At 36.1% G+C, this 24303-nt stretch overlaps 1 protein-coding gene across 1 annotated transcript in view; it reads right to left on the bottom strand.

Moving 5' to 3' along the window:
- The window catches only part of DCDC5 (doublecortin domain containing 5), a 93487-nt gene that overhangs the window by 17187 nt on the left and 51997 nt on the right, over positions 1 to 24303 (bottom strand). The window contains exons 11-16 of the mRNA XM_011965616.1: positions 23829 to 24032; positions 22369 to 22561; positions 19286 to 19438; positions 18474 to 18575; positions 13236 to 13372; positions 11814 to 11993 (exon numbers count right to left, since the gene is read on the bottom strand). Coding sequence (XP_011821006.1) covers positions 11814 to 11993; positions 13236 to 13372; positions 18474 to 18575; positions 19286 to 19438; positions 22369 to 22561; positions 23829 to 24032 — 969 coding nt within the window. The remainder of the gene's footprint in view (positions 1 to 11813; positions 11994 to 13235; positions 13373 to 18473; positions 18576 to 19285; positions 19439 to 22368; positions 22562 to 23828; positions 24033 to 24303) is intronic.

Below are 24303 nucleotides of genomic sequence, written 5' to 3'. Positions count from 1 at the left end.
TCCAAAAATATATTCCCCTCTATAGAATAGGATAGTCAGAGAGGACCAACAGGAGAGTAGTCTTAAATGCAGCCTTACTCCTGCCAAATACCATGCAGTCAGAAGCAATTTGATTAAATACTCTGCATACAAACCAATCCTTCAACTTAAGTGTTGAGGGAGGATTCTGACAGCTCCCAAGCAGATGTCTGGGGTGACCAAAGAGAACTAACCTATTCTGTTATCAAAAGATCTCTGCTTGTACAAGGAAATATAAATAGAAAAATCAACAATAGCAACAATGTAAAGCTTATGAAAATACTGTACAACATAAAAAAGGGTACATTGTACTCAAGGTGAAAATTTTGAAAAAAATTTACAGCAGGAGTACATTTTCAAAATATCTGTGTTGTGTTCCCCCCAAATTCAAAAAATATGACTTCCATAAATATACACACAGATACACACAGAAATGAGACAACCATAGCTTAAAGGAAAGGAGTATTGCTGAGATACAGGAGAGATGCTGAGGCTGCTGATAACAGTAACATTGACTAAAACATACTGACACACTTCTAGGGACTGTGTATTTTTCTTTTTTCTTTTTCTTTTTCTTTTTTTTTTTTTTGAGACGGAGTCTCGCTCTGTCGCCCAGGCTGGAGTGCAGTGGCCGGATCTCAGCTCACAGCAAGCTCCGCCTCGCAGGTTCACGCCATCCTCCCGCCTCAGCCTCCTGAGTAACTGGGACCACAGGAGCCCGCCACCTCGCCCGGCTGGTTTTTTGTATTTTTTAGTAGAGACGGGGTTTCACCGGGTTAGCCAGGATGGTCTCGATCTCCTGACCTCGTGATCCACCCGTCTCGGCCTCCCAAAGTGCTGGGATTACAGGCTTGAGCCACCGCGCCCGGCCTGGGACTGTGTATTTTTCTAAAAGTTCTCAAAAACAATCTAATTTTGTTTTGTGGAAATAATTATTGTCCCCCTTTTGTTGGTGAGAAAAATGGAGAACAAAGAGGTTAAATGTAATAACCAAAGTTGTATAGCTGCTAGTGAGAGAAGAAATAGGGTTTCAAGTGAGGATGGAGAGAGAGCTGAATGACAAGAGGAGAGAAGGTAAGAAAGAAAAAAGACTCAATATTACAGAAATTTAAATCAGTATTAGGGCAGACTAGGTGGAGAAGATCTCACAGGATACGGAGAAAGGAAAAGAGATAAAGTATATGAGAGAAAAAAATATTTAGAATGTCAAGACATTAGATATTATACCTATACATTATTGGCATTACTGGAGAAGAATCTAGAATACATTAACCTTAAGCAGTTATCAAAAAATAGAAGAAAACTTTCCTGTTCCAAATAAAGATCCATGTCTTCAGATAAAGTAGGCTGACCTAGGATAAGGCAAAGTTTATGAACAATATTGTTTCCGTAATCAGTTCCTTCCAGTGGGTTCTTGGTCTCGCTGACTTCAAGAATGAAGCTGTGGACCCTCACGGTGAGTGTTACAGTTCTTAAAGATGGTGTGTCTGGAATTCATTCCTTCAGATGTTCAGATGTGTCCGGAGTTTCTTCCTTCTGGTGGTCTCGCTGACTTCAGGAGTGAAGCCGCAGACCTTTGCAATGAGTGTTACATATCTTAAAGGTGGCACGTCAGGAGTTGTTTGTTCCTCTTACTGGGTCGTGGTCTGGCTGACTTCGGGAGTGAAGCTGCAGACCTCCACAGTGAGTGTTATAGCTCATAAAGGTAATGCAGCCCCAAAGAATGACCAACAGCAAGATTTACTGTGAAGAGCAAAAGAACAAAGCTTCCACAGTGTGGAAGGAGATCCCAGTGGGTTGCCGCTGCTGGCTGGGGTGGCCAGCTTTTGTTCCCTTATTTGGCCCCACCCACCTCCTGCTGATTGGTCCATTTTATAGAATGCTGATTGGTCCGTTGTTACAGTGCTGATTGGTGCACTTATAAACCTTTAGCTAGACACAGAGCGCTGATTGGTGCATTTTTACAGAGTGCTGATTGGTGCATTTACAATCTTTTAGCTAGACACGGCGCTGATTGGTGCATTTACAATCCTTTAGACACAGAGTGCTGATTGGTGCATTTTTACAGAGTGCTGATTGGTGCATTTACAAACCTTTAGCTAGACACAGAGCACTGATTGGTGCATTTACAATCCTTTAGCTAGACAAAAAAGTTCTCCAAGTCCCCACTTGACCCAGGAAGTCGAGCTGGCTTCACCTCTCAATATGACTAAAATTTAAATATTACAGAGCAAAAAGTATGGATTTCAAGCATGGGAGAAAAATTCAGTTATATTTACACTTCGTTTTCTGTAACACTGAATACCAAAGAAAGTGAAGCAAAATCTATGAAGTTATGAAGTTTTTAGGGGAAAAGATTTTAACGTAAGAATTCTATATCCAGCCAAGTTACAATTTATGATTAAAAGAAACAGATGATGTCATCCTGTAAACAAAACCTCAGAAGACATATCACACACAAATATTTCAGATTATTAAGAAATGAATCAAATTTCTTGACTATGGGAAAGTCATAATATAAAATGACTAATGTTAAGCATTAAGACTATCAGAACATGATACACCTCCTACAAAAGTAATCAGAAAATAAGTGAATTAAAACTTTTAAAATAAGTCTTCATAGAGAAAAAAAAAAAAAAAAAGTGAAACGACCAAAAAAGGCAGTGGGCAGGAAAAAGAAAACCAAAGTATTCTTTCTCATCTTTTTTTTTTTTTTTTTTTTTTTCTGAGACAGGGTCTCACTCTGTCTCCTAGGCTGGAGTGCAGTGGCATGATCGGGGTTTGCAATGAAGCCTCGACTTCCCTAGGCTCAGGTGATCCTTCCACCTCAGTCTCCCGAGTATCTGGGACTACAGGCGTGCACCACCACGTCCAACTAATTTTTGTTTTTGTAGAGACAGGGTTTCACAATGTTACTGAGGCTGGTCTCAAACTCTTGGGTTCAATCAATCCTCCCAGCTCAGCCTCCCACAGTGTTGAGATTACAGGCATGGGCCAATACACTTGGCCTTCTTTCTTATCATTCATGCAGACAAAAGATGTTGCTTTCTTCTTTTGTGGTTGTTAAGAATTTTTTTTAATGATTATAAGCAATGCAATAAAACATAAAATCAGATTAAGAGAAACAGTTATTTTAAAGGAGTAAGCAAAATCACCATCATGTGAATTTAATATGACTTCATTCTTAGAAAACTTACGTGAATCAAATGAGAAATTAACAAAAATAAAAGCACTTAACAAAGCGTCCAAATACAAAATAAATGTTAAAACATTAATAGTTTATCTGTTCACTGAAAATAGGCGTTTTGAAAATACAGTGGGGGGAAATCTATCCCCAAAACAAAATCAACTAGAAATAACAATTATTTAAAAATCTAAGACCCTTGTAAAAAAAAAAAAAAAGCCATAAAATTTTGCTGATGGACAGGAAAAAAACTTATACATAAGTCTTTTTTACGTATATTAAGTATATTTTAATATATGTAAAAAATACATAAATAAAAATACCACAGCCTAGTTGTAGAAATTGAATAATGTAGAAGGTTTACATTCTTAGGAAATTAATAGTCTAATACAACTTCAGTCAAAATCCTATAGGATGATTTTATGGTGTTGAACTGTAATTCCAAATTTCATCTTTAAAAATCAACAGGCAAGAATATTCAAGTAAAATCTGACAACGAAGTGCAACAATGGGCAACTTCTTTCAGATATTAAAATATAAATATATATAATTTAAAAAGTAATACATACTTTATATAATTTAAAAGCAGAAGCTAGTATATGTAAGATTTTAGCACAGCATTGGTATTCCAACTTAGAGGGGAGGGAAAAAAAAGATTAGTCAGTGAACAGAGCTGAGATAATTTTAAGCAAACAAATAAGGCAGAGAAAATTGCTTCACTCAAATTTTACACCAGAAAAAGGAAAAAAAGGAAAAGTAAGAGAAAAATACAACTTTAAAAAAATTAGATGAAAAAGCAGGTGAATCTTTATATGACCTCAGGATGATAAATATGAACATTAAGAGCAATGAACAAACTTATAAAATGTATTACTTTCTATACATTAAAAAGCTCCATAGACACAATAGTAAATTGGAAATTTCTTATAATAAATCTGATAAAGTTACATGTAATACCCTTACTACTTAATAAAAAGCTTTTATCAATATGAAAAATATATATAATAGAAAAATAGCAAAAGACGTAGGGAACTCAGAGATAACCAATAAGTGATAACATAAAACAAATAAAAATCACCTCAATGAGTAATTAAAAATATATAAATTGAAATATGGGTATAACATTTTTCTTCTGTTGAACCTGTAAATATGTTTTTAAATCACTGGATTTTGTTGCAGTGTTGTTGATATCTTCATGTATGCAACAGGTGGATGAGAATTCTCAATATCTACTTATGGGAATATAAACTCCTGAAACATTCCTAGAAAACACTTTGGTGATATGTATCAAAATTCTTAGGCATGTTTATTAACATGACCTAGCAATCCCTCTAGGAAATTATTTAAGGAAAATAATCAGAAAATAAATATAGATTGATGTATCAATATGTTCATTGCAGCACTCTTTATAATAGCAAAAAATGAAGAACAACCAAACTGGCAAATAATAGAAAACTGGATGAATAAATAATACATCAATTTGATAGAAGGTTATGATACCATTGAAAATAATGTTTTTAAAGAACGTTAAATTGGCCAGGCATGGTGGCTCATGCCTGTAATCCCAGCACTTTGGGAGGCCGAGGCGGGCGGATCACGAATTCAGGAGATCGAGACCATCCTGGCTAACATGGTGAAACCCCGTCTCTACTAAATATTACAAAAAAATTAGCCAGGCGTGGTGGCGGGTGCCTGTAGTCCCAGCTACTTGGGAGGCTGAGGCAGGAGAATGGCATGAACCCGGGAGGTGGAGCTTGCAGTGAGCCGAGATCGCACCACTGCACTACAGCCTGGGCAACACAGCGAGACTCCATCTCAAAAAAAAAAAAAAAAGAATGTTAAATTATATGGGGGGAAAAGTCACAATAAGTGAATAGAGCAGCTTGTAAAACTGTATATACATGTGATCTACTATGATCACAAAGGCAAAAAGAATTATCATTGTTTAGAAATATATACACTAAAATTGTAATAACTGGTTATTTGTGGATGATATAATTTTCACGTTCTTCTTGGTGCTTTTATCCTTTTTCTAATTTTAATACAATGACTACATGCTGTTTCCTAATTAGAAAACAGAATAAATGTTATTAATAAAAAATTCATAGAGATTATATTCAAAAAGAGATTGCGGTAGATACATATGGTTTTATTTTATTATTTTTCTAAATTTTCTATAATAATAGTCACTACTTCTTCTCAGGCTGTTACAGACTGGGTGGCTTAAACAATGGGAATTTATTTCTTGCAGTTCTGGAGTCTGGGAAGTCCAAGATCAAGGTGCCAGCAGATTCAGCTCCTGGTGAAGACTTGCTTTTTAACTTGTAGACAGCCATCTCCTTGTTTTGTGTCCTGACATAGCAGAGAGAAAGAGGTCTCTCTCTCTTCCTCTTCTTATAAGGCCACTAATTCTACTGGATTAATGCCCCACCCTTAAGACCTCATTTAACTTAATTACCAACTAAAGGCCTTATCTCCAAATATAGTCACATTGGGGTTTGTGTCTTCAACATAAATTTGGGAGCACAATTCAATCCATAGCAGTCACTATTTTTTTTTTTTTCTACTCCAAAGAAACCAAAGGGTATGGCAGTTGAGTTTCTATCTGGAGTGGGAAAAATGAGGAGCTATCCTAGAAATATATAGAGATAGGTATCTGAGAGAAATTTGTGTAGTTTCAAAAGATCCCAGAAAGATGTATTTCTTATATTTTTCTTTACCACTAAAATGTCACTGTTCTATAGAGATCATGTTTTCTACTTACAAACAGAAAAAATATATATAAATAATTTAACTAAAACATACTTTAAAGGCAAGATATAAATTCAATCTGTGGTTATTTTATTTGATTTCTCCTAAGACATATTTATATGTAAAGTCAATAAATTTAGCAAAAAACAATTTTTTAATATGAAAATAAAGCATTTTATCTGCTGTAACTGATGAAATGCTGCTCCTTGAAGGAGATAATGACACATCATGCATGGAAGACATAGACTAAGCTCTGACTCAAGAATGACTTGTACTCATGTTCAATATTTTATCTTTATTCTCTCTGATAATATATTTTCAATGACTTTTTTCCTTTATTTTGGTTAACATTAAAAAGATCTGTAAGGCATGACAACAGCTCCTTTAAGGGGAAGATAAGATGTCTTTCAACTTCTACTTGCCACACTGTGATGCTTTAGGCACTAAAGCAGGGTTAGGAATGCTTTTTAAATTCAAATTGGTTTCTTTTAACAGATCAACATAATGTGTGCTGTAAGATGTATGTAGCCTAACATTAACTTTGAGGTCTAAAGTGTTCAAGCCAGATTCCTTAGTAGACCAAATATGTTGGCATTGAAGTGTTCTGAAATCTACCTTGATGTTTAGAAGGAAGGTATTTGTTATTCTTCTAGGATCTACTTTTTAAACTTTTCATAGCCTGTGGTTGCCAATTCTACATATACTAGTCCACTAGAAATAAGTATGTTAAACAGAAGCAACTTAATGTAACTCTCCAAAGAAAAGTATTGTTTGGCCAGGTGTGGTGGCTCATGCCTGCAATCCCAACACTTTGGGAGGCCAAGGCGGGTGGATCACTTGAGGTCAGGAGTTCGAGACCAGCCTGACCAACATGGTGAAACCTCATCTCTACTATAAATACAAAATTAGCCAGGCGTTATGGTGCAAGCATGTAGTCCCAGCTACTTGGGAAGCAGGAGAATCACTTGAACCCAGGAGGTGGAGATTGCAGTGAGCTGAGATCATGATATTGCACTGTAGCCTGGGCAACAAGAGCAAAACTCCATCAAGAAAGAAGGAAAGAAGGAAAGGAAGGAAGAAGAAGAAAGGAAGGAAGGAAGGAAGGAAGGAAGGAAGGAAGGAAGAAGGAAGGAACGAAGGAAGGAAGGAAAGAAGGGAGGGAGGGAGGGAGGAAGGGAAGGAGGGAGAGAAGAAAGGAAGGAAGGAGAAAGAGAGAGAGAAAGAGAGAAAGAAAGAAAGAAAGAGAAAGAGAAAAAATTGTTTAGAGGAGCAAAATTACAAGCCTACCTAAGCATCTTGTAAAGCTGTTCAAAAAGTAACTCAGTGAGGCTTGTGCATGGAAATGTAGTGCCCAAGTCACATTCTGCCCTAAAAGAATGTAACAAATACAGATGAGTTAAAAAGAAAAAAGTAGACATTTTCAGTACAATTAGGTTCTAAGATATCTAGTCATATTACGACCTTTAAAGACATTCTTAGGCTGGGCGTGGTGGCCCACACCTGTAATCCCAGCACTTTGGGAGGCCAAGGTGGGTGGATCACCTGAGGTCGGGAGTTCGAGACCAGCCTGACCAATGTGGAGAAACCCCATCTCTACTAAAAATACAAAATTAGCCGGGCGTGGTGGCACATGCCTATAATCCCAGCTACTCTAGAGGCTGAGGCAGGAAAATCACTTGAACCCAGGAGGCGGAGGTTGTAGTGAGCTGAGATCATGCCATTGCACTGCAGCCTGGGCAACAAAAGCAAAACTCCATCTCAAAAACAAACAAACAAAAAAACAAAACAAAGACATTCTTAATTCTGTTTTTCAAATGTATCTAAACTTACTGAAGTATCCTCTTTAAAGTGTATACTGTAAGTTAAATGTTTTTGCAATAACAAAGTTCATGATGAAGAAACACTGTTCCATAATAATTGCTCACCCACAGTCTGTTTTCTGAGTTTTGTTTTCATAGACCAGGTCTCCTCAGGTGGGGCACATGGGCATCATAGAACTATTGCATGCTCCCTGTGGGTGTGAGGTACTTGCCTATCCAAATCAGAAAGACCTCTTTTTCATTCCTTTAGCTTCTGCTCATGCATTCAGAACCATTCCTGGGCCAAGGAAGAACACTCTGATTTCGAGATTCTGTAGAATCAGAGAGCTGCCGCAGGAATGGGAGAAGACAAACGCTTCAGGACCATAGAAGGAGGGGCACAGGCAATCATAAATCAGAGAAAGATGCTGGTCCTGCAGAAAGAGCCACTAACCCTGGAGAGAGAGCTGCCTTGGTGCACTGATGACTGATGAGCCGACAAGAGTTGGAGACGAGAGTAAGTCTAGCAATGTTCAAAGAGTGGGTGGGAAGAACACGGCTAAATCATCCAGAATAGCCACAGCAGTGAAAGCAGTTGAGAGAAAGTCCACATTGGATGGAATTCAAATACCATCTGGGGGTTTCATTATAGAAGGTAGAGAGAAGCACTTTGAAATGTGCTCTGTTTCTCATTCTTCCAGCAAAAGTCTCAAACACTGAAACTCTGAGCTTCTTTGGAGTCAGTGTCATTAGCCAGACACCCCAGTGAAATCCAAACCCTACCCTTCCTGCTGCCTGTTCATTTCTCACACACAGTCCATCCTCCAGAGGCATTTTATACAGCCTGATAGTGTGAAAGGATACATTCCTAACTGATGACAAAGAATCACATGCAAGCCCCTAAAGACAAAAATATACAGCATGGAAAAGAAAAAGGAAGAGATTAAAAGTTTCTAGATATTCTCTGAGTGTCCTTTTACACATGTAGGCCACATTAATCTTCCCAAAACATTGATTTCGCCATCCACTTCTTTATTTACAGGGAAGTAGTGGTTTAAGTAGTTGAGTTTAGGATAGTGTTATGGACTAAACTGTGTCCACTCCAAATTCATGTTTAAGCCCTAACCGCTACTGTGACTATATTCGAAGATAGAGCCTTTAAGGAGGTAATTAAGGATAAATAAAGCCATAAGGGTGGAGCCCTATTCCAGTGAGACTGGTTTCTTTATATACAAGAAAAAGAAGAGCCACCAGAGTCCTTTCTCTCTCCACACACACACAAAGGAAAGAATATGTGTGAGCACAGCAAGGAGGTGGCTGTCTGTAAGCCAAAAAGGGAGGCTTCACCAGAAACCAATCTGGCTGGCACCTTGATCTTGGACATCCAGCCTCCAAAACTGTGAGAAAATCAACTTCTGTTGTTTCTGCTGTTTAATACTCAGTCTATAGTGTTTTGTTATGGCTGACTGAGAAAATTAATACCTATGTATATGGGGTCTACCATATGCTTTTAAACAATCTCTCTGGTCACATCTATCTCTTCCAATTTCTCTGTCCATGGGGCACCTATTTAATATACTTTGTGAATTCTAACACCTATATTTACATGGGTGCCCCTTATCCTTTTTAATGCTTTTTCTGCTTAAGCTGTTGAATCTCCTCCATTTCTCAAGTTCCATCAGAGTTCCTTATTGATTCCTCTGTAGAGCCTTGTCTGTCACCCTAGGTGGGCACTGTGCTCCCTTTTCTCAACTGAGATTCCTGCCTTCACTGCTAATTTTACATTTATCACATTCTATTAGTACTTCTCTCAGAGGAATATCAGCTTCCGTATCATACAACTTTTCCTTATTAAAAAAATCTGGACTCACCATAAAAAATATAGAACACATAGGAAAACATACAAGAAAGAAAAATAAAGGTCTCCCATAATATGGCCATCTAATAAAATCATTGCAGTCTTTTTTCTATATCTGTGCATATATATGTGCAGAACTTAACTCCACATGCTTTACATAATGCTTCTTTCACTAAGTATATCTTGAACATCTTTATTATTATTTCAAAAAGGTAATTTTGAGTTATTGTATTTCATCCTATGTATTATAATTCATTTAATCATCTCCCCATTGATGAGGTTTTGAATTATTAATAATCTAGCTCTATTAGAAATAGGCTTGTAATAAATATTCTTAATAAATAATTGTTGCCTAGGTTCATGAAAATATCCTTGGGATCAAGTTCTGCAAATATACTTTCTTATGCTATGTACAGCCAAATTGTCTTCCAAAGAGTTGTACTTCCAGAGTGCCCATTTCTCTACATTCCCAAGTAAACCTTAGATATATTTTCTAAAACTCTGTCAATCTGACGTATTAATTTAAGGAGACCACAGACTCCACTGCTACTTACTACTATGGATGTTAAGCTGTCAATTATATAGCACTATTAAGTTTACAAAAATATATCCACAGACATAAATTAGAAAAATAATTTACAGCATCTAGCATAGGGCTGTTCATATATAAAGCTCATAAAAAATTATATGATCATGGAATAAAAGTTGTGAAATGCCTTTTATATGCTACACGAGAGTCACATAAATCAAAAAGTCATCCCCCAGTTAGATATAGATATAAGTAATCTTCATCAAAGTTATTGTAAGCTTTTTCTACCCTGAATCTGATAGGCTATCTTTCCCCATTGTCTCAGCTCTACCCTTTACCCATTTATTAATCATTGCATATTCTCTCAGAAATTTATCAGTTCTAGGTGCAGTACTTAAGTGCATTTTAACGTGTAGCATCTATAACATGAACCCTGATTTTTTAAGAAACCAGCAGGGAAAGACATTTCAGCTTTGTTATAGTGCTTTTTCTAGGTAGCTCTCTTCTGAAAAAGCTTTCACTATCTTTTTAAAAAATCACTTTCCTTTTTCCTCTACATGTATGAAGATCCTTTACTTATGTTCCTAATTTGGGGTATCCATTTTCACATTTTAATCTCTTATTTCTCAAGTACAACAAATTGTTTGTCAACTTCTGATATGAAGTTGCTCTCACCATTCTTAGTCAAACTCCCTGTCAGAGAAGAGTGGTCTCCCTTACACTTTGAAACTGGATTAATGTCCAGGGGCAGAACCATCTCAGGTGGCCCTGCTACTCTATGTGCCCTCACCAGCCTCCATGAACTTCTCCAAGCCAGTCTATTATACTATCTTGCCTATCCACATCCCCCACCACCATCTCTACATGACTTTCACTTGTCCCAGAAAAATTCATGAAAACATTTCACAAAATAAAAAAGACAAACTACTATTTAAGACATCATTACAACAGATAAGACTTTTAGAAAGATTACCCAAATTCATTTATTATGTGCCTAAAGTCTTCATTTAAAGATTAAGAAAAAAATGTCAGAATTGTATCCCTGACTGAAATTACAAACCAAGAATGAACTGTTACTCCTCTTTCCTTAGTCAATATTTTAACTTTGTGAAGTGAGAATTCTAACAGCTCTAGGACTCTGGGTAGTAAGAACATGATAGGCTTTCTCTAATGAGTATCATTGTTTTTCTTAGATAGAACATATCTAGTAAATGATTCATGATGGGTGAAAAAAGTCACTCTTGTGAACTGGATTTACAATGGATGAAGACCCATGCCACTGCACTCCAGCATGGGTGACAGAGCAAGACTCTGTCTCAAATAAATAAATAAATAAATAAATAAATAAATAATAATAAAATAAAATGAATGAAGAAAATTGCTTTAAAGTTTAGATTTTACTCTTTGGTAGGAGTGGGTTGAACTGGCACAGTTCTCTGCTGGACGAGTGTCATATTCAGATTCACATCTATGTCAGACACATTGAACTTCACATTTTCACACATATAAGCTCATTCAATCATGAGATCAATCCTACGAGGAAAGTGCTGTTACTATTTTATGGACAAGAAGATGAGGTTCATAGAAGTAATTTGCTTGACCAAACAATCTAGAAATATCAGAGCTGGGATTTGAACTCAGGCCTATGAAACACTCCTTTCACACTAGATTTACCTCTGAAACAGTTTTGCCCCAGGCATAAGTGCCATCTTCAGGTCTGCCTCCATTTAGATAAATCCACACTCGTTTTGTGTTGGGCTGCTTATACAGGCTGCTCGGCTTGACTGCTATAAGTTTAGTTGCAATTGGAAAATTTCTTTTGGATTCCATTGCTCGGATTTCAGAAAGGTGTGCCTGTCAAGAAAAACCCAGAGAATGTTGTGTTTAGAGAACTGTCTGTATAGTGTTTGTGAAGAATGTGATAAAATCCAGAAATATCTTGTAATTAATAAATTATATGGAAAAAATTTTAGGAAGTAACTATTAAGTACATTAGCCTCTCTTGTCACTGACACTAGTAAATCTCCCTTGCTTCAATGAAACACTAAAGGCAAGAGCAATCATTAGAATAATAATAATAAGGCAATCATTTTGGCAAAGCACTTAACTTTCATTTATAATGTGAAGAAATGAAGAGAGAAGTATTTTTGGACTTTTGCATGATGTTTCCCCTATTGAGAGATTTCTCTGCATCTAACGGATGAGTTTTTTATTAGAATCACGTCATTTCCTCTAACCAATAAATGCATACAAGAGTATACGTGAGTGTTGTTTCTTACTTACTGTCTTTTAAAATACAGCAGCCACCCTTATACTTTGCCAGATCCCTGCCAGGCAGCTTTTTATTCTACCTCAAGCATGTCCTAGTTCAATGGTTTGCATTCATTCCCTGGACAGTGATTTATCCTTCTTAGCTTGGCACGAAGTCATATTTCTAGGGATATCAATTCCTTTTGTTCTAGTAACCTTGACTTGGGCACGTGCCTAAGATTTAGATTGAACACATTTCACGAATTTGAGAAATCTTATTAAATAGGAATATATCATTTTGATGAAAAACTTCACAAAGCAAAAAAGTTTTCCCTGGTCTCTCTCCCTGGTCCTCTCTCAACAGCTGACCTTTATCTTTTCGACTTTTTTATGTCTGGCAATCCTGACTGATTAACCAATTGGACTGAAACCACTTTTTTAATTCTTCACTTGTGAATGTCTCCGTTGCAATTAGTATTTTGCTCCTTGCTCTTTTTACATATTGAGACATGCCCTTAGGAGTAATGAGCAATGAAGCCAGAAGGCTTGCCTTGACTACAATTATTACAATTACCTTTGTACATATCCACTGGGCCTTTTTCTCTTCTTTGCTAAGGTCATAATTTCTGGTCTCCATTCAAACAAAACAGACCCTCATATGAGCTGGCTGTCTTTTAGACAGCTACTCTTCAAATGCCAACTCAATGCTTGGCATATGCTTATATGGTCATAACTGATCAGATGCTGAGAATATATTAACAGTATCATTTTAAAATTCAATATTGTACTTTTAAATACTCATAAAAAGGGCAGCGTCTTTAATATCCAGAATCCCAAAGAACATACCTCTGTATGTCTTATAAGTTTCATGAGTTTAGTTTCCTCTTGAGTCTGTTCGGTCCAGCCTCCTTCAACCACCACAGGCTGCACAGGGCTTTTGGTAGGAACCATGGTGGCTGGCTGACATGCCGCTACTCGCCGCCCTGAGGAAACAAGTCCTAGAAATTTTGTTTCTGATGACAGTCTTTCAGATTTCAAATAAAGTGATTTGGCTTTCTACGTATAAATCATTCCACACAGGAGCATAGGCTAAAATACTAAATGTATCATAAAAGCAAAGATGCCTAAGGTAATAATATCTAACAATATCTCTTCATATGGGAGCTTCAGACTTTAAATAGCCAGGATTCACATACGTACTCTACAGATAGAAGAGGAAGATAACATGCTGATTTCCACACTGGCCCCAGCCTCGCATCCATGATATAGTTCAGCGGTAATTTAGTCAAATAGAATTCATGACCTTGTATAGCCCCTATCATCCTTCCAGTATTGGAACATATGTTTTGTTCTCTTTACTAATAATAAGCCTTTCCCCCACAATTAGCTTAGCAGCCTGGGGATTAAGTATTTCTAAAATAATATTAACCCAAGAGACAGGAATCTTTTTTTCCATCTAATAATACCCTGCGAGCACGATTAGTTTCTGACACCTCTGCTGTGCCCTTTATGCTGTTAGGAAGTTGTAGTAAGAGAAAATATTTATTGGAATACTGTATTCTAAAGAATCACAGGCATAATTTAATAAGTGTGGTGATTCCAATTTATGTGTTCTTTCTACTAGACCACTTAAAATAGTTATAAAACAGGTTTAAAAAGTCACACTTATGAAATTGTTTTCTTTTTGTGGTGAAGATATAATCAGCCTGCATTTCATATTGATCTCTAAACTTATTAAGTAAAAATAATGCTTTCTCTTGTATCTTCTTTCCAAAAACCTACATTAAGCAACAGCCATGGGTGAGGCATTGTGTTGGATAATGCAAGCACAAACATGTTGGAGAATGAGTTCCTGCCTCAAGTTTGGTTGGGAAGGCAGACATCAAGGAAATGATTACACCAATAGTGGATTGTAATTGGGTTGCACCAGGAAAGCACAAGAGCTATAACAGCTCCTAACAGGAGTTGCTAACCTAGTCTGAGGCGCCACAGAAGGCTTCTTAGAGAGAGTAACACTTAGGTTCATAAAACAATTGAATTACTAAAATGAAGTTGAGTCTTAATTTTGTTGCCAACATAATTTTAATGTGAAGATTTTCAGACTATGACTCAAACGAAACTGAAAATAATCTGGTACTTATAGAGTATAAAGCACTTGTGCTCTTCTAGCTCAAGTTTATGGAAAGAGATCCAGCATAAAAATAAATGGCAACAATGACTTTTCAGGGAAACCAGAATGCTATGTCTCTAATAAGGATTCATATGCAATTTATGGATGTGAAGAAAACATAATTGAATCAATCAGTCAATGAGTTACAGTGACAATGCCATTAAGCAATGCACTTTTGAGAAGACCATGGTGGCACCTCACAAATACGTAACACAAATTTACACTAAATATAGTTTTTACCCAACTCTATTTATAGAATGCAGATAACATTAATTTATGGCCCACACATTTTTATAAATAACATTTCAACAAATATTTTATTTAGAATGCATTTTGAACAATACAATTTTGCTCATCTACAGAGTTCAGCAACAGTTTATAATTTATACTGTTGAGAGCTAGGGATTGAGTATAGAAAACAGGAAAAAACATTATGCATTTTTTGTCAACTTGCTTCTAATGGTCTTAAGGAAATGAATGCATTTGTGCTATAATTTTCATGAAGAGACAATGTCATCACAAAAGATTTTAGTTTGGGGAAAAGTTTTTATGATAACTATTATTTACATAGGTATGAATAACATAAATTGAAACCATGCAATAATGTATTGAATGAATTATTTTGTATTTTCTTATTACATTTTCCCATATATCCTATTTTATTTCACATGAGATCAGGGGATAGTAATTATAATCGCTAACTATTAATGAGACATGCCTCTTCCCTAGTCCTATTGTTTCATTTTGAGGATGGAGCCCCACTGATACTGCAGATTATTTTTCTGATTGGAAATTGGGGAAAATAAGCTGGGGATTCTCGGCCCATTGTTTCTCTTAGAAACTAGAGAACACAAGTGCTTTGCTCTTCTTTCATGGGATGAGTCTTGCCCAGACAGCTCTCCCCATTCCCTGTCTTATTGGGAGGCCCACCCTTATTCAGAATCACCTGTCTCTGCAAGGGTAAGCCCACCCAATCTAGGGTTTCAGTTAGCAGACTTATTTCACTTTCACACTAAATTAAATGCTCCAACATTGCTTTTACATGTAACATTGATAATTTAGCCTGATCTGCCATTCCTGAGTTTTATTTATTTATCAGTTTTATAAAACCCCAAGTGGGTAAATGAGTTGCCTTTTCAGGAATCCTTACATCAATATTTATTGAGTATTTATTATATACTAACCATGTAGTAAAGATTTGACATGTGTTACTTAATCGTGAAAACCCAACAAGGTAATTACTAGTATTGTGATTAATATTAGCAATGTTCATGCTTACCAATGAAATGTAAAATCAGCTTAGCGCAGTGTTTTGTACATAGCATATGCTCAATAAATGCTTCTTGCAATTACCAGTGGCTATGATAACATAGAATAGCTGATTTAGCAACTATTCATACCTCCTGTTTTAGCCAACCCTGAAGAAGCTCACAATCTTATAGACCTTGCAGTTAACTAAGACTTGTTCTTATTTATCCTCATAATCTCACCAGCTAGAAAAAGGCCTTCATGAGGGTAAATGTTTTATAAGCATGTGTTGAATTTATATTTAATAGCAGAAAACATACCACTTTGTCAATAGAGACAAGATTTATGTTAGCATTAAATTATAAGAGAAACCACATCAATGGATCCCTCCAGAATGGACATCACTGACAAAATACAGAGTTTTAAACAGTGGTATTGTAGTTGATGACAAATTAACTTAAAATTTTTAAAATACTTGGCCGGGCACAGTTGCTCACGCCTGTAATCCCAGCACTTTGGGAGGCCGAGGTGGGCGAATCATGAGGTCAGGAGATGGAGACCATCCTGGCTAACACGGTGAAACCCTGTCTCTACGAAAAATACAAAAAAATTAGCCGGGCGTGTTGGCGGGCGCCTGTAGTCTCAGCTACTCGGGAGGCTGAGGCAGGAGAATGGCGTGAACCTGGGAGGTGGAGCTTGTAGTGAACTGTGATGGCGCCACTGCACTCTAGCCTGGGCGACAGAGCGAGACTTCATCTCAAAAAAAAAAAGATACTTAATTGTAATAAAAACTGAAGACAATATAAAATCAGAATTTAATAAAGGCAGCCATACCAGGTGCTATTTTCAGCATTTAAGCTGATGCAGGAATAGAGCTTAGGAAACTCCCTCCAGCGAATGGCTGCAATTTCATTTATTATTTAAATCAGTCATTCTACAACTATTCAGAGAACAAATGAGAACGGTACAGAATGTATAATCTAACATAGGAAAGACTGTCACATAAACAGGTAATCATAATAATGTGATGATGACTATTGGAGGGAAGTTCAGAGTGTGATAAACCACATTACCCTAGGCTTGGAATGCTGAGGAAGGCTTACAGGAAGAAGTAACAAGTAACCTTAAAAACACAGAATGAGTAGGAGCAACCTAAGAGGACAGCAGAGGGAAAACTTTGAAGTAGAGGGAACTAAAATGTGCCAAAGCTCAGAGTTAAGAGAGTGCATGGTATGTCTGGGGAGCTAAAAGAAAGTTAAAATGTATGAAATGTAGTGGGCAAGAAGAAATAGGAACTTACAGAGAACAAGATTATAAAGGGCCATGCTAAGGAGTTTCAAGGCTTTGTCCTAAAGATAATAGGAAACCTTGCAAGATTTTGTGCCTGGAGTATCATAATACCTTTGCATTTTTTCGTGATAACTTCAACTTCAGAATGTCACCATTATTTATAGAATGGAAACCATTGTCAAGACGGAAGCAGGGAGACCAGTTAGAAAACTGTTTCAATGGTCCAAGGAATATATAGATGATGGTAGCTTGAACTTGGATAATGATATATAGACTGAGAGAGTGACATTCATTTGAGATCAACTTAACAGATTCAAAGTAACAAGGCTTACTGAATATTTGCTTGGGGAAGGTGAGAGAGAGGGAGATTCCAAGAATGACTTCCAGGTTTTTGGGGAGGAACACCTGGGTAGATGGTAGTAGAACCCACTACTAGTTGAAACAAAGGAGGCATTGGTGTTGGGGTAATATGGCAGTTGTAGTTTTGGACACGTCCATGGAACATTCAAGTGAAAATGTCTAATAGTAGGAGTGGTAGAAGTTAGTAGTAGTAATTATTTTCACTTACACCCAATTCTTCTTTTTGGTAACAGCTGGTAATAGCCATTTCAAACCACAGTTCAGTCTAATGCAGTTAGGACTAGTTCTGCTATTTAGTGAAGCAAGATTCATATGCTTTTAATACAAGACAGCATCAGGAGTTGAAATTCTGCTGTGGCAGTTACTGAGTTGGAAATGTGTTCCTTCCTAGACTCAAGTCCATAGTACACTGTTTCTCCCCAAAGAACCATTTGTATCTCAAGTCCTGGGAATAGTATAAGGTCAGAAACCTAAGATTCTGTGTTAAAGAGAATAGAAGGAGGAGACCAATAATTGATCACTTGGACTGTGATTAGCATGTCTCATGCTGTGTAAAAAGGAGTCACTTTAAGTTACTGACACTGACTTCTGAAGATTTTAGTACTTCCTCATTCAGACTACTTAAAAAAAAAAAAAAAAAAAAAATTCTTCCCTAGCAATACCCAAGGAATGACAGCAAGGTTTGTTTAAAGATTAATTCCAAAGCCCACAAAATGTCCATTGAGAGGCTATTTCAAAACAACGGGATAGTTTCTCTTGCCCAGGTACTTTCCTAATTTTTGAAACATATGCAGAAGTCATTTGGTATTCATTTTAATATAAAATTTACAGATATAAAATCAGACCAAAAATACATTATTAGGTTTTAGACTTTGCTCAAATGATTTATGTAAAACAATATTTATATAATGCTCCTTAGTTAAACACTTGGTATCTAATGGTAGAAAATAACCATTAGCAATTTGAGGTTACATTTTGAATTAAATATGGTTATGCTTGGTATAGTTCATACTGACCTTTTAACTGTCTCATTTTGTGTCTCATGGTATCTAGATCAGCCAGAATTCTGTCCTTTTTCAGCCAGTTCTGTTTCTCTAATTTTTCTGCTTTCTGCAAAGCTAGAATAATACAAATACAAGATACTTTATCAACAGTAATTTATCACGCACACCAATAATTTATAAAGAACTTTCTGCTCAAAGAAATAGATTCAATTAGAAACAAGTAATTAAAAGGTAAGGGTCATTAAAAGAAACCTCATTTGAAAGATGACAGGGCTTAAGGCATTTCTTTATGGAATGGAGGGGTAAAAAAAAGAAGAGGAACAATGCTGTTTTATTATATAGATTTACCATATGCAATAGCCATATTTCATTTTCCACTTCCACAAACTATTTGGAGGTGATGAAAGCCTGGCTTGGAACCATTCATTTTTTAAACATCCACCTACTGCCTAAAGGGTGCAATTCTTAAAAATGAAAATGTGCAGACAGGTCGTCCTCCATGTGAATTAAACTCATTTGTTATTTTCTAATGTATACCATTATTCTCAGTCTTATAGACCAAGGATCTCTTTATCAACTAAATTAGACATTTTTCCATGCAGAATACTCCATTCCAGTAAGAAAAAAACAGGCAAATGTGCAAATACGAGAGTATAGCTATCCTTGTGCACATATTAATTGATGAACCTTCTGTTCTTTGTGCAAATTTGATGTTATTATGTTGATATTATACCCATTTAATTCATTTTCTTATGATGGCATAAAATGTATTTCTCTCTCCCTTCATACACTTGCTTGAAAGAAAGCAAAAACAAAAAACTTACCATTTGGAGGTAGAAATGGTTCACCAGAAGATACCCAGATGGCAATAGGATTTCTGAGGATGAGGGTAAGCAAAGACTTATCTATACCATCCAAACTATCAGATGTCACAGATTTTGGAAATAATCTGTTTTTCACTTTCATTCTTAGATTTTCTGGTGGAAAAATGACACATTTATCATTGTTCAATGAATAATGAATAAATTTGCTTTCTGAATTTGTTTATTCAAAATATTTTATTATTCATTAATAATTTGATTTAAACAAGCAATGCCAAAATCAGAGACTAATGCATAAATTTGGTCAGAAACTTCATATACAACAACAAAAAACGCTAATAAGATTGTAAATATGTTTTAATTTCTTTCTTACACATCACCTAGTTCTGAAAGAAATTTGAGGTCGCTTACCAAAATACCTACTCCAAAATGGAAAAAATAGAGATAAAAAATCAAGCACAGGGGAAAGGAGTATAGGACTAGACTAAAGCCAGGGATAAAGTACCTTAGTGTTCTTATATTTTAAATGAATAATAATATCTCATTCTGCTGTTTCTTTTTTTAAAAGAACAAAGTAATATGCTTAGAAGAAATAGTGTTTGGCCTGTTTACTCTGATAGGCATCAAATAGATGTTAGATATTATTTTTACTGTTAAACAGAAATAAATACCCTGTTTTTACTGGCTAGAGATAAAGCAAAATTTTGGCTCTGAGTTTCCTAATGGCCAAAGCAAAGAGAAAAACACAATTTCCAGCTTCATATGGCCCACATATAGTGAGAAATTCCATAGAAAATTCACTTTTCCTGGTTCTGAGATCTGAGAAAAATTCATTTAAGGGTCCTCATAAAGAGGCTATTTGTGATATAGCTAACAGTACCCTGCAACAGAAAATTAATATATATTGAGAACTTACTATATACTGGGTATTTTATTAAGGCCTTTACATATATCGTCTCATGTGATTCTAAAAATGATACTCTAAGACTCTGAGTTAGGGCTTATTATCAGTCTTCTTTTACAGATAGGGTAACTGAGCTTTAGTGACATAGCTGGGTGGTGGCAGAGTAAGGATTAGAATTCAGGCCATCTGCCAATGAAGGCTGTGCTCTTAACCACTGCCTGCATAGTAAGCACCATGTTGAATTCTGACCAACAGCTGTTTCTTTAAAGTTCCTTAATGCAAACTGATGGCATAACACCAAGCCACAATTCCATAAAGGGAGCAGTCTACTGATGGCCTTGCCTGATTTAAGCATACCCTTTAGAATATAGGGAGGAAGAGACGGAATCAAAAGAATGTCCTTTTGATAGTCCTACATTAATAATATTACTGCAACCAGGCTTTTAATAAGAATTTAAAGAATAGTGTTTAAAACTATAATTTTCTGAACCTGAAGTTCAGATATTCTATATGCCAAATAAAGGCAGAAATATATGCTTCAGCAATCAGCTAGGCATTAAATGTTCACATAATTATTTCTTAAAACTCGTTTGAAGATGAAATAAGTAATATCCTATACACAAAAGTGATAAGTAATTTCACTGAATGTTTGGTAAATATCAACCAGGCACTGTTCTAAGTTATATATGTGCATGTGTATATATAAATACACATATGAATATATATTCATATTTATGTGGACCAAACGAATATATTAATAATGATCAAATGAATACAGATATTGAAAAAATATATATATACGTATATATGTGTTCAAGTGAAAATATAGATATATTTGCTATGGTTTGAATGTGTGCTTTCCAAAATTCTGGTGTTAAAAATTAATGGTCAATGTAATGATATTAAGAGAGAGAGACTTTAAGAGGTGATTAGATCATAAGGGCTTCTCTTCTTGTGAATAGAATTAAGACCCTTATAAAAGAGGCTTCGCACAGTGCTGGGCTCTTTTGCCCTTTCTGCTTTCCATTGTGTGAGGACAAAACGTTATTCCCCTCTGGAGAACGTAACCCTCGCCAGACAACCAGATCTACCAATGTCTTGCTCTTAGACTTCGCAGCCTCCCAAATTGTGAGAAATAAAGTTCTGTTCTTTATAAATTAACCAGCCTGTGGTATTCTGTTACAGCAACACTAATGGACTAAGACAATGTTATCTATGTAATGGAGACATATTAAATATATATATATATCTATATCCATGAAGTAATTGACTATTTTACAAATAGTAAAATATGTAAATTTTATGTAAGAAACTTAAAATAGTAAAATATAGTTTAAAATGTATCCTAACATTATAAATAAGAAAACTTGAATACAAGAGTAGTTAAACAACTTACCCAAGGCCATTGAGCTAGCAAGTGACAAAGTTGGGATTTGAACCCTGGTATTCTGGCTCCAAAACCCAAGTTCTTAACTTCTAAATTATGCCTCTCAATACAACCGTGGAGATTGAGAAAACTCATACTGAGAAAACTACTGAATCACTACTACCAAGACTTGCTTTTTTTTAGCAGACTGTTGTTTGGGACACACACAGTCACTGCCCTCAAACTGCAAATAGTCTAATAAGACACACACAGCTATAAACAGACCGTTACCATGCAATGTACCCAAAAATACAATAGATGGACATTGACTGGAGCTTCTGGGAGATAGTAAAGAGTGGAGAAGACAGAGCCAGGGAAGGGGAGTTGAATGACGGTAGAAGCACAGAGAGATAGAGAGGACACCTTCCCTTCTAATAGTAGCAAGAGATTTTCATTGATCCGGCCCCCATTTCTCAAGTGGTCTCCAGTTGGTTTTGGTTCTGAGTAAGAACAAAAAATGATTATGTTCCATAAAGTAGCTGAACTGTCAAACATATTTTATTAATTATATGTAATTTATTTATTGTTTCAGTGCTAAAATCAAAATTTGCATTAATTTTTAATTTTTCTTTATAATTCTGCAAGGTAAAAACAACATGAGAATTTCATTGACACTCTTTGGGTCACAAAAGTAGCTTCCTGTGATTTTGAAATTCTGGAAAAAGTGACTAAATGAAATAATCATGTTTAACATTTTTATGATCAAGCATAAATAGAATCAGCTAAATGCTGTAGATTGTAGCCAACCTTCCATACTTTCAACAATTATCTGTTCTTTTCCAACAGGAGCTGCATCTTGCTTTTGTTTCTCAGAGTCTCTCTGGAGAAAGGAGTCATCTAGAGCCCATAAAACCAAATCACGCAAGGTAAAGATTGGAGTTCCATCTTTGGTATATACTTTGGAGGCTGCTCTGGCAAGCCCGAGTTTTTCCGTGCATTCTGTAAGAAGCTAGATAACACAGGCAGTAAGAATCTGACAGGCAAAAGTGATAGGGCTGGGAATAATCATTAAAAGCTTGTCATTCTAAAAATCTGAAAAAAAAAATTGAATTTGAGAAAATAGAAAGCTGAATTACTACTGATGTTGATCTTTGATCAGAGATTATTTTCCATATTAGATTGTTGTACCTAATTTCACAACAGTAGTCCAATCCAGCTGTAAATTTCCTAGCTCCAAAAATTTAACATGGCAGCTGACATATATTAATACATTTTAGCATCAGAGTATCTTCTAAGAAATGTTCAACTTAAAAATCCACTTTCAAAATTGTTGCTTTATAAGTTATACAACTGTTGTAATACTTCATACTGATAAACCGCTTCAAAATAAATAAGTAGTTAACCTTCAAACCAAGAACTGACAGGTATTATTACCTCCATTGTGCAGATGGAAAAACAGGATGAAAGATTAAAATTTTTGCCCAAGACCATAAAAGCCAGCTGTGGATCCCTGAGTGAATCTTGGAGTTGCTAACTTCTGTATTTCGCTTAGTCTATTGAATAACAATATCTTAATTTAAAAATATATTTTCAACCAAAGAGGTGAGGGAATAGATATGTGTGCTTGCAAGGAAGTCTGCAGGGTAACTCCATATCATATCAAACATCACTTGTAAAATACATTGTTAAAAGCATTGGCCAGAGTGAATAGTCAAGATAATCACCAAGTAGTGCAAGGACAAAGCTGGGGTTGGGCCTTCTAGCTTCTCCTCTCTTCCTATGACTATGAGGAGCAGCCCCCAAGGCAGACCACATAGGTGCTCCTAACACAGCCCCCACTTCCCCAATTTGAAAGTAAAAAAAAAATCCTATCAACAAATAAATGCCCAGATATTCCAGATGGTGAATGAGGTGGCATCTATTGGATGATTCAGATGACATACAACTTGAAGCTGGCATGAGAAACAAGGCAGAAAAAGGCATTCCGTCTATCATAAGAAGGAAGAAAATCTAGTAGCTTTGTTTTCCTCTTTCTTACAGATCTCTACTCTAGAGCCAATCTAAAAACTGAATTCTGGGTTTCTAAGTCTGTATCCACTGACATACAATCAAATAAAATGTCTTTCAGTAAACAGAGATCTTGATCTCATCAGCTTTAACTGGTGAATGTGGCCAGAGACATTTATCACTCAATCCCACTGCTTTTTCTTGTCAGAAGAATTGCCATTATCATTACCTCTGAAGATACAAACAGCATTTAAGTGATAGCCACTTACCATGGGGAATGTTACAGCCACAATTAACTTCCCATTACGATATCCATCCCCATTTTTGTATGCAATTATTTTCACTGCCTTCTGGTGTGTGGCTGCCATGCCACTGTGAGATGCAGCTTGCGTGCAGGTCTTCATCCGTAAAGACAATAGACGTGCTTGGTAGTAACTTAGAGTTTTTTCAGCCTTGTCACATGACAAATCAACCTAATTTATTTTTTAAAATAAATTGTACATTTACTCAAACTTTCTTGTTTTAGTTTGCTACACTTCAGTCTCTTAATAAATGTGTGTATGTGTGTGTGGTGTCTACATTTTGCAATGCTCTCTTCATGTGTTAGAGATATTGAATACTAGAGTTGGAAGGATGTTGGATCCAAATTCTTCAGTTCCCTCCCAGGCCTGTCACTGAGCCACTAGGTGACTTTGGGCATCTGGCTTGTGTTTTTGGCATTCTCTTGTTTTTGTTTGTTTGTTT

This window comes from Mandrillus leucophaeus, unplaced genomic scaffold (assembly GCF_000951045.1).
Source record: "Mandrillus leucophaeus isolate KB7577 unplaced genomic scaffold, Mleu.le_1.0 Scaffold73, whole genome shotgun sequence".
NCBI lineage: Eukaryota > Metazoa > Chordata > Mammalia > Primates > Cercopithecidae > Mandrillus > Mandrillus leucophaeus.
Note: the sequence above shows the minus strand (reverse complement) of the source record. Positions and strands in the feature narration are given on the sequence as shown.